At 55.2% G+C, this 10,806-nt stretch overlaps 1 protein-coding gene across 5 annotated transcripts in view; it reads left to right on the top strand.

The window, feature by feature from the left end:
• Window positions 1–7,846, top strand: part of KYAT1 (kynurenine aminotransferase 1) — a 30,341-nt gene extending 22,495 nt beyond the window's left edge. For all 5 annotated transcript variants that reach the window (XM_066256017.1, XM_066256014.1, XM_066256016.1 and 2 more), the window contains 11 exons: window positions 1,833–1,980; window positions 2,646–2,795; window positions 2,876–2,962; window positions 3,165–3,293; window positions 5,459–5,579; window positions 5,888–5,964; window positions 6,092–6,181; window positions 6,274–6,460; window positions 6,540–6,619; window positions 7,123–7,209; window positions 7,307–7,846. In XM_066256017.1, coding sequence (XP_066112114.1) covers window positions 1,833–1,980; window positions 2,646–2,795; window positions 2,876–2,962; window positions 3,165–3,293; window positions 5,459–5,579; window positions 5,888–5,964; window positions 6,092–6,181; window positions 6,274–6,460; window positions 6,540–6,619; window positions 7,123–7,209; window positions 7,307–7,372 — 1,222 coding nt within the window. In that variant the 3' untranslated portion in view covers window positions 7,373–7,846. The remainder of the gene's footprint in view (window positions 1–1,832; window positions 1,981–2,645; window positions 2,796–2,875; window positions 2,963–3,164; window positions 3,294–5,458; window positions 5,580–5,887; window positions 5,965–6,091; window positions 6,182–6,273; window positions 6,461–6,539; window positions 6,620–7,122; window positions 7,210–7,306) is intronic.
• Window positions 7,847–10,806: the final 2,960 nt, after the last annotated feature.

Here is a 10,806-nt window from a genome sequence, read left to right on the forward strand (position 1 = left end):
GAGATAGACAGGGACAGACAGACAGGAACAGAGAGAGATGAGAAGCATCAATCATCAGTTTCTCGTTGCGCGTTGCGACTTCTTAGTTGTTCATTGATTGCTTTCTCACATGTGCCTTGACCGTGGGCCTTCAGCAGACCGAGTAACCCCCTCCTGGAGCCAGCGACCTTGGGTCCAAGCTGGTGAGCTCTTTGCTCAAGCCAGATGAGCCCGCGCTCAAGCTGGCGACCTCGGGGTCTCGAACCTGGGTCCTTCCACATCCCAGTCCAACGCTCTATCCACTGCGCCACCACCTGGTCAGGCGGACAATTATTTCTTTCAGACTCCCCTCATGTACAGTAGTACTGTGCTTTGAGATCTTCCTCCTCCTCCTGCTCCTTCGATGCTCCACGGGGTTTGGGATGGGGGTGCCAAGGCCAACGCCCTGTAGAGTCTAGCCGGGGTCTAGGTTGGGGCTCCAGGTTCCCAATCCTTAGACTGCCACCCTCTGTCCTCTCTGTGAGGCAGGCTGGGCAGCCTGGTGGCCCATTCTGCAGGTAAGGTAAAGTGCAGCTCAGAACAGGGAATGACAAGGAGACAGTCTCATAGAGGAGGCAAGACTCCTTCCTGACTCATAGACCTGGCAGGCTCTCAAAAGCAACCGCGCCCAAGATTCAGAGGGAAGACTGAGGCCACGAGGGGAGACTAAGTCTTGTTTAATGGCTGAGCAGAACGGGAGCGGGCCTCGGAAGATTACACGGGACAGGAGGAGAGTGTTAGAAGTCAGGGCAAAGAAGGGCTCCAGGTCCCTGCTGACCACGGGTGGTGGCCTGAGGACCAGGACCTGACAGGCCCAACTGAGAGGGCAGGCAGTCTCTGTAGGGTGTTTGAGCCTGGCTCCCCTGTTCTAGTCACCACGGGCATCCACCCCCTGATTTTGCACCTTAGCACGGCCATTAGCTGCTGTGTGACTGGGCAGGGCACTGCCTGTCTGAGCCTCACCAGCTCCATGTGTCTTCAAGTGCATTGCGGGGCTCTGGGGAGAAAACGTTTGTCATGCAAATTTCAGTCAGCCAAGCCCAAGGCCGACTCCTCTGCCTCCAGCCAGCCTGGAGCCCCATACCGCATCCGGCCTCCCCCAGTTTTCCCTGAACAGGGAGCCACCAGGCGGGCCTAGAAGAATGGTTGTCGAGGACCAGAGATGGCAAATGGAAGGGCTGGTGGGGACCTGGTGTGTCCAGGGTGACGGCTGAGAGCAGCAGCTTTGCTCCGGACAGATGTGGAGTCACGGGCAGGCTCTGCCACGCACTAACTGGGCGGGTGCCTCCGGAGGTCAGCTTCTCCATCCCCGCTGTGATTCAGAGACACTGGGAAGCTTACATGAACCAGCATTTCAAACTGGTGCTGACAAGTTGCACAAATGGGTCATGAAATACATTTGGGGTGGGGTGTCGCTCAGTGAGTATTTCCGAAGAACTGAGTAGGAAAGGATAGGATGGCACAGGACAGGACAGGAGTGGAGCTAGATCACAGCAGGATAGTGTGATCCCATGTTTGTGCTCTACAGGCTTTGTGGTATGAAGATGATTCCTCATAATGGATCATGCTCAAAAAGTTTGAAAGTTTCAAAGCCCCTGAGCTGAGACGTGCGGTTGGCACAGTGCCTGACCCACCTACTGGAAAAGCCTGGGGCCAGTAATGAGCCTGACACAGATCCTCAGGCCAAGGCGGGGGCTAGTGGTCCAGTGTCTGTAGAACAAGCCCAGTGCCTTGCTAACCGGCTCTGAAAGGAGGCGGCAGTCCAGGTTGGGGTGGAGGGATGGGCTGGTGCCGAGTCTCCATTTGTTGTCCAGGTTGGAGTTCACCAAATTGGCCAGCGACTATAATGCTGTGAACTTGGGACAAGGTTTCCCTGACTTCCCGCCCCCAGACTTTGCTGTGAAAGCCTTTCAGCATGCGGTCAGTGAGGACTTCATGCTCAACCAGTACACCAAGGCATTTGTGAGTCTCCGGCGCGTCCCAGCCCCTCCTGGCCTGGGAACCGGCCTCTGAGAGGCCGTGGGGGAAGGAGGCAGGAACCCAAGGAGCTCAGTCCAGACATCGATCAGTGTTCACCGGTTCCTAGTTCAGTATGTCCTCTGTTTCAGGCCCTGAGACAGCTCGGGGGCTGGGGAAAGGCAGGCCAAAAAAAAAAAAGAAAAAAGGAAAGGAAAAATCCCAGAAAACAAAGACAGTTGATATGCTGTGATGGAGGAGAATGGGGCAGGAAGAAGGGGAGATCAGGGAAGGCTTCCTGGAGGATGTGACAGCTAAGCTTGAGCCCTGAAAGACAAGCTATTGATTTGATTTGACTCTGAATTCAAACTTTCTGTAAAGTGTCACAGAGTAAATATTTGCCAACCCTTGGAGTAGTCCAGTGGTTCTTAAACATTGGTATGCATCAGAGACCTCCTGGTGGGGACCCCTCCACACTGGGTTCATGTCCCAGCCCTGGGCACTGGGCCTGGCACAGAACAGGGCTTTTAGCAAATGTTGTCAGAGAACTCACCCTGCAGGAGCCGACTGGCCCGGGGCCTGCCGCTGGAAGGTGCTAGACTTGCCTGGAGGCAGCTGAGCCGGAGGGCGGGCCCAGGCCTAGGCTGGCGGCTGACCCTGCTGCCCCGCAGGGTTACCCGCCGCTGACAAAGGTCCTGGCAAGTTTCTTTGGGAAGCTGCTGGGACAGGAGATAGACCCTCTCAAGAACGTGCTGGTGACGGTGGGTGCTTACGGGGCCCTGTTCACAGCCTTCCAGGCCCTGGTGGACGAAGGAGACGAGGTAAGTGGGTCAAGGTTTGGACTGGGTCGGGGTGAAGGGTCAGGGTGATACTGACCCAGCTCATCTGACTTTTGTACCAGGTCATCATCATCGAGCCTTTTTTTGACTGTTATGAGCCCATGACATTGATGGCAGGGGGTCGTCCTGTGTATGTGTCCCTGAAGCCGGTGAGAATGCTGACTGAGATGTGGGTGGGCAGAGGGGTCCAGGGAGTGCTGCGTTGGACCCTAGGAGATGCGAAAGAAGGAAGGAAGTGAAGGAGGCCAGTTTCTCCAGGGTGGGGAGAAGGTGGGGGCAGATGTCTGGGGAGAGGAGGGTCCAATCTCCAGCCTTGAATCAGGTAAGTAGGTATTACCCCTCCTCTTGCAGACGCCCACCCAGAATGGGGAACTGGATTCCAGCAGCAGCTGGCAGCTGGACCCCACGGAGCTGGCCAGCAAGTTCACATCTCGCACCAAAGCCCTAATCCTCAACACACCCAACAACCCCCTGGGAAAGGTACCTGAGAGACCTCCTTCTGGGGACCCCCCCAGACTGGGTTCAAGTCCCCACTCTGTTGCTGATCTGCTGCCTTGGGGCCTCGGCCACCTGTGATGAGCTGTGAGGACGAGGCTCCCAGGGGCCCCAGGGACAGGGGCAGCAGCTCCCAGGGAGGGGAGGAAGGCTGGTGGTTGAGGATGCTGGGGACCTCCCCACTTACTGCCCCATGATCTGAGGCTGTGACTTTCCCTCTCGGAGTGTTTCTCATCTGTAAAAGGGGAACATGACACCCCAGTGTGAAGGAAAGCTCCATCTTCCTTCTGCGGTCTCGAGCCTTCTCAGACTGCCACACTCACAACACTCTGACACCAGATATATGGGGGCTTCACCTACGCAGTAATTCTGTGACACCAGCTGCATATTGCATAATTTAACTCATTGAATTCATTCTGACCCTGTGTTCCTGGAGTTAGAATCCAATCCTACTGGTTAAGGGCTCAGTCCCACAAAACTGCCTCCACCCGCTTCAGGTGCCAGTCTCAAGTCCAAGTTGTCCCCCATGCTGTGAAGCTGAGCTTCCCACAACCCCTTCCTCGGGTTCAGTGAACTTGCTAGAGGAGCGCACGGAACTCAGGGAAACACCTTTACCGGTCTGTTCAAGGGCATGGAAAAGGAGTCCCGTGGACAGCCAGAGGAGCTGCACAGGGCGTGGACCGGGAGGGCCCCGAACACGGGGGTTTCCATCCGTGGAGTTGGGGTGGGTGTGCTCATTAGCCTGGGAGCTCTCTGAACCCCATGCTGGGATTTTATGGAGGCTTCATCATGTAGGCAGCATCAGTCATTGCCTCCACTCCAGCTCCTCCAGAAAAGAGGGGTTGAAAATATGAGCTTCTCATTACAGTTTGGTCCTTTTGGTGACCAACCCCATCCAGGAACCCACTCAGAGTTGCCCATTAAAACAAAAAGTGGAGAAAAAAAAATACAAAAAGTGTTCCTAGTACTTTTTTTTTTTTTTTTTTAGAGAGAGAGATCGGTGGGAGGTGGCAGACAGGGACAGACGGGAAGGGAGAGAGATGAGAAGCATTAAAACTTCATTGCGGGACCCTGGCTGGTTGGCTCAGTGGTAGAGTGTTGGCCTGGCGTGCAGAAGTCCCGGGTTCGATTCCTGGCCAGGGCACACAGAAAAAGCACCCATCTGCTTCTCCACCGCTCCCCCTCTCTTTCCTCTCTGTCTCTCTCTTCCCCTCCCGCAGCGAGGCTCCATTGGAGCAGGGATGGCCCGGGCGCTGGGGATGGCTCCTTGGCCTCTGCCCCAGGCGCTAGAGTGGCTCTGGTCGCAACAGAGCAACACCCTGGAGGGGCAGAGCATCGCCCCCTGGTGGGCAGAGCGCGTAGCCCCCTGGTGGGCGTGCCAGGTGAATCCAGGTTGGGTGCATGCGGGAGTCTGACTGTCTCTCCCCGTTTCCAGCTTTAGAAAAATACAAAAAAAAAAAATTCTTTGCGGCACCTTAGTTAATGATTGATTGCTTTTTCATATGTGTCTTTTTTTTTTTTTAAAGATTTTATTTATTCATTTTAGAGAAGGGGGGAGAGGGAGGAGGGGGAGGAGCAGGAAGCATCAACTCCCATATGTGCCTTGACTGGGCAAGCCCAGGGTTTCAAACCGATGACCTCAGCGTTCCAGGTCAACGGTTTATCCACTGCGCCACCACAGGTCAGGCTCATATGTGTCTTGACCTGGGGGTGGGGTGGGGAGGGCTCCAGCCGAGCCAGTGACCCCTTCCTCAAGCCAGCAGCCTTGGGCATCAAGCCAGCAACCATGGGGTCATGTCCAGTGACCCCACGCTCAACCTGGTGAACCCGCACTGAAGCAGGCAACCTCAGCGTTTCGAACCTAGGTCCTCAGCATCCCAGACCAATGCTCTGTCCACTGCGCTACTGCCTGGTCAGGCTAGGTGTTCCAGGTACTCTTACCATTTAGGCATTTGCAGCGGTTTCAGGAGCTCTGTGCCAGGAACTGGAGGCAGAGACCAAAATATGTATTTTTCTGTGATCTCCCAGCCAACCTCACAGGCTCATTGTTGCAAGGATTCAGGATGGAGCAGAAAAGCCCTTAGTGCTAGGTCGGGCCACATCCTTCCACCTCTCTGAGCAGGCCTCTCGTTTGGGGATGGTCCTCACAGGTATTCTCCAAGGCAGAGCTGGAGCTGGTGGCCAGCCTGTGCCAGCAGCATGACGTCATATGCATCACTGACGAAGTCTACCAGTGGCTGGTCTTCGATGGGCACCAGCACATCAGCATCGGTGAGCCCGGTGGGCCAGGCGGCCCCCATTCCCCTGGACATTTGTGCCAGGGCCTTGGGTCCAGACTGGAAGCCCGCGCAGGCCTGACGATGAGGATGGAAGGGTCTGGAGCCACCCACCCGGGTCGTGTGATTAGGAGTAGTGAGTACAGGGATCACAATGGCGCCTGCCTCGAGGGTTGTCACGAGGACAATCTGGAATAAGTCCTGAAAATAGCTTAGCACGAATCAGAGCGCCACTGGTGTCAGGCAGCACCCTCCCCTGCCCTCCACCCTGTCTCCAACCGCTGCTCTCTTGGCCTTCGGCAGCCAGCCTCCCTGGCATGTGGGAACGCACCCTGACCATTGGCAGCGCTGGCAAGACCTTTAGCGTCACTGGCTGGAAGGTGAGTCGACAAGGCTGGGGGATGACCCCTGACCCCTATGACCCTTGGCAGGAAGGGTGGCCTGAGGATTAAGGAAGCCTTAGGCTGGGTCCTGAAAGGCCGCACCGGCTACCTGCGTCTGACCTAGGTGGGCTGGGTCCTGGGCCCGGACAGTCTCATGAAGCACCTGCATACCGTGCACCAGAACTCGATCTATCACTGCGCCACACAAGCCCAGGTGAGGAGAGGCAGGGGGCCGTGCCTCGGGGAGGGGGCCCGGCCGGCCGCAGGGTCAGGTTACCTGACCTGCCTGCCTCTCCCGCCCTGCAGGCTGCAGTAGCCCAGAGCTTGGAGCGGGAGCAGCTGCACCTCGGCCAGCCCAGCAGCTACTTTGTGCAGTTGCCGCAGGCCATGCAGCTCTGCAGGGACCACATGATGCAAAGTGTCCAGTCTGTGGGCTTGAGGCCCGTGGTCCCGCAGGGCAGCTACTTCTTCATCGCAGACATCTCGGACTTCAGTGCGTGGGACGGGCAGGCTGGGCAGGGTATGGGGCGGCTGGAGGCTGCTCAGGGCTCAGCACGGCCTCTGTCCCCCAGAGAGCAAGATGCCTGACCTGCCTGGTCCTAAGGACGAGCCCTATGACAGACGCTTCGTCAAGTGGATGGTGAAGAACAAGGTGGGCTGTCCCCTGCCAGGGCCCCTATGTGTGGTTTTCCAGGTTGTGCCCTGATCAAGGGTGCCCGACCAAGGAGCTAATGCGTCAGCATCCATCCCAGCCTCTGCCATGGGCCCTCGTACAGGGTTGGATCCATTTCAAGGAATGGGGAGCCTGTTTAATTCACACAAAGGTGCCACGTGGGCCAGCAGGACTGGATTTCTGGCATCCCTGGGCCTTGGTCTTGCCGTCTGTACAGTGAGGAGGTGGCCTATTACCTGAGATCGACCAGCTCAGAGCTGTGATTCTAACATTTCTTCTCCAGCTCTGCCCTGACCTCTCTCTTGGCCTCCATGTCTCTCTGTACACAGGAGGGACTTGGGATGGTGTTCTGGGACTCTTTTCCTCTGACCCTGCATAGCACTGGGAGGGACTGCATTGCAGCTAGCTCTTTCCTCCACGCAATCGTGGGGCCTCTCTGCCTCCCAAGAGCCGAGGCCTGACATGGGCTTCCTCCTCCCCAGGGCCTGGTGGCCATCCCAGTCTCCGTCTTCTACAGTGTGCCACATCAGAAACAATTTGACCACTATATCCGCTTCTGTTTTGTGAAGGTGAGAGGCAGGGCCAGGGGAGGGAAGGCCTCTTCAAGCTTCCCGAGGCCCGCTGGGAGTGTGGGGAGGAGAGAAGGACCAAGCTGTGTTGGTGCAGGACGAATCCACGATCCAGGCCATGGACAGGAAGCTGCAGGAGTGGAAAGATGAGACCAGGGCCTGACGTCGCCCCCTCGGCCCTGCCTCACCCGACTGGTCCCTGCGTGCTCTGTAGGGCTCTTTGTCACGGACTCAGCCACTCCCAATTTGGGGATAGATGTACTAGTGAACCCCTTCTCTGTGACAGAATGTCCCCAGGGAAGAGCCTCCTTCTTAGTCTTGGGGGAGTCAGGAGCGCCTCCCCAGGGCGCCTGCAATCCTGTGGCAGAGGTAAGGGAGGCTGACCTGGGCCTCTTCCTTGTCCCTCCCTGGGGCAGGTCATACGGCCTTGGGTCCCTTCTGATCTCGCCAGACTTGTCTAGCAGTGTACTGGCCCTGAGTTCAGCTCCGGCGCTGGCCCGCACGGGCCCAGCTGTGGCTCCACCAGCTCTTCCTTTCCTGATCTAAACTTGACCTTGGGAAATTGCCTGAGGCTTGAGTACTCAAGCCATAGTTTTTGCTCATAATAAAATTTTAAGTTATTTGTTTGTTGGTTTCACTCTGCTTCCCACTGGTGCTGATGGCTGATGGGGACTGGGTCAGAACGGTAGACACGTCAGTGAACCTCGGATCCGAGCCCCTCTTTGTGCATGCAGATGTGTTGTGTAGAGTAAAATTGAGGCCCAGAGAAGGGCGGGGACTTGGAACTTGTTTAAAGTCACAGTTAATCGTAAAACCAGGTGTAGAAGCCAGGGCTCAGACGGTGTGTTAGTGGTGGTGGTGGTGGTGGTGGTGGTGGTGGTGGTGGTAGTGTGTGTGTGTGCGCGTGTGCGCGCGCGTGCATGCTTAGGAGATGGGGCCTTGTTTGAGTGTCAGACAGGGAAGATACAGACAGTCCCTTTCCACAGGGATCAGAGCACAGGACAGGAGGACCAGGGCTTATACAATTAGAGGAGAAGGAAGTAGCTTATATTTATTGTGGGCCGTTGCGTGCCAGGCACTTGAGTACCCATCATCTCATTAAACAACCCCTGACACGGGAATTACTTCTCCATTTTATTTTATTTTATTTTAATTTTTAAATTCATTTTAGAGAGGAGAGAGACAGAGAGAGACAGAGAGAGAGAAGGGGGGGAGGAGCTGGAAGCATCAACTCCCATATGTGCCTTGACCAGGCAAGCCCAGGGTTTTGAACCGGCAACCTCAGCATTTCCAGGACGACACTTTATCCACTGCGCCACCACAGGTCAGGCCTACTTCTCCATTTTATAAGTGAGGGAACCACTTTGGAGGTGAGGTGACTTTCCCAAGGCCATCTGGCTGGCAATTGGCGAGTGGGATTTGATGGGGGGGGCTGTCATCCTAATGGAAAGCAATGACAGCTCCTGCATTCATTTGAAAGGTGGTGCGAGAGACTTGTCCTGAAGTTGTATTTACCTAGCAAGCCCATGGGTTTTGCTTCTAAATATAACTGGGGGAGCTGATGGGTACATAAATAAAATATGCTAGATCTTTGTCACTGGTTCCTGGCACAGAGCTCCTAAAGCACTTGGAATGTACTGAATGATAGGAGTATCTTTTGCTATTTATAACAAGTCCATCTGACTATGTGATTAGAAGGCGGAACTTCTAGCACCAACCCAGACCCCCAAGGAGGGGGAAGGGGCTGGACATTGGGTTCAATCACATGGCCAATGATTTAACTGATCACGCATCTGTAATAAAATCCCACATAAAACCCTGAATCTGTGAGTCTTAAGGAACTTCAGGTTGGTGAACACATCCATGTGCTGGGAGGGTGGCATACCCAGAGAGAGCAGAGAAGCCATGCATCCCCTGCCCCCAGTCCCTTAGTCTGTGCTACCAGTCCAAAGTCCACGGGCCCAAGGCTCCGACGTGCAGAAACTAAAAACGTCAAGAGTCCAGAGTAAAAAAAGACTTATTGATCAAGAAGCACCCCTTGGCCCTGGCCGGTTGGCTCAGCGGTAGAGCGTCGGCCTGGCGTGCAGGAGTCCTGGGTTTGATTCCCGGCCAGGGCACACAGGAGAGGTGCCCATTTGCTTCTCCACCCCTCCCCCTCTCCTTCCTCTCTGTCTCTCTCTTCCCCTCCCTCAGCGAGGCTCCATTGGAGCAAGGATGGCCCTGATGCTGGGGATGGCTCTGTGGCCTCTGCCTCAGGCAGTAGAGTGGCTGGACGCAACAGAGCGACGCCCCAGAGGGGCAAAGCGTCGCCCCCTGGTGGGCATGCTGGGTGGATCCCGGTCGGGCGCATGCGGGAGTCTGTCTGACTGCCTCCCTGTTTCCAGCTTCAGAAAAAATGAATAAAAAAACAAAACAAAAGGCAGCACCCCTTGAGATTTGGTTGGGTGGCTCGGTGAATAAAGTGTCACAGTGTGTCAAGGCCATGGGCTTGATCCCTGATCAGGGCACATGCAAGAGGCAATCAATGAGTACACAACTGAATGGAACAATGAGTTGATGTTTCTCTATTTCTCTCTGCCTTGCTCTCTAAAATCAATGTTTTTAAAGTTTTTTAAAAAATAAAGCAGTAAGGCCCTTGCCAATTGGCTCAGCAGTAGAGCATCGGGTTGGCATGTGGAAGTCCCTGGTTTGATTCCTGGTCAGGGCACACAGGAGAAGCGACCATCTGCTTCTACCCTCCACTTCCCCTACCTTTCTCGCAGCCATGGCTTGAATGAGCAAGTTGGCCTCAGGCACTGAGGATGGCTCCATGGCCTCACCTCAGGCACTAAAATAGCTCAGTTGCTGAGCAATGGAACAGTGTCCCCAGATTGACAGAACATCAGCCCCAGACAGGCATTGTGGGGTGGATCCTGATCAGGGCGCATGAAGGAGTCTGTCTCTCCACCTCCTTGCCTCCTACTTGATGAAAGAAAGAGAAAGAAAGAGAGAAGGAGGGGGGGAGGGGGGAGGGAGGGAAGGAGGGAGGAAGGAAGGAAGGAAGGAAGGAAGGAAGGAAGGAAGGAAGGAAAGCAGGAGCTATTAGTCTGAGGGCCATGTTAACAACACAGGATCAAACAAGATGGAGTTAGAGACATAAAGCATTTCACTCTGTTACAATCCCCCCACCCTTTTTGTTCATTCCTCAATCTTTTTTTGTGTGTGCGACAGAGACAGTCAGTGAGAGGGACAGATAGGGACAGACCGACAGGAAGGGAGAGAGATGAAAAACATCAATTCTTTGTTGTCGCACCTTAGTTACTCACTGATTGCTTTCTCATATGTGCCTTGACCAGGGAGCTACAGCAGAGCTAATGACCCCTTGCTCAAGCCAGCAACCTTGAACTTCAAGCCAGTGACCTTGGGCTCAAGCCAGCAACCATGGGGTCATGTCTATGATCCCACGCTCAAAGCCAGCAACCATGCAGTCAAGCTGGTGACCTCGGGTTTCAAACTTGGGTCCTCCACATCCCAGTCCGATGCTCTATCCACTGCGCCACCGCCTGGTCAGGCTCATTCCTCAATCTTGAGGGAAGCAGAGCAACTGGGTCCAGGTTC

Source organism: Saccopteryx bilineata, chromosome 2, assembly GCF_036850765.1.
Source record: "Saccopteryx bilineata isolate mSacBil1 chromosome 2, mSacBil1_pri_phased_curated, whole genome shotgun sequence".
Taxonomy (NCBI): Eukaryota; Metazoa; Chordata; class Mammalia; order Chiroptera; family Emballonuridae; genus Saccopteryx; species Saccopteryx bilineata.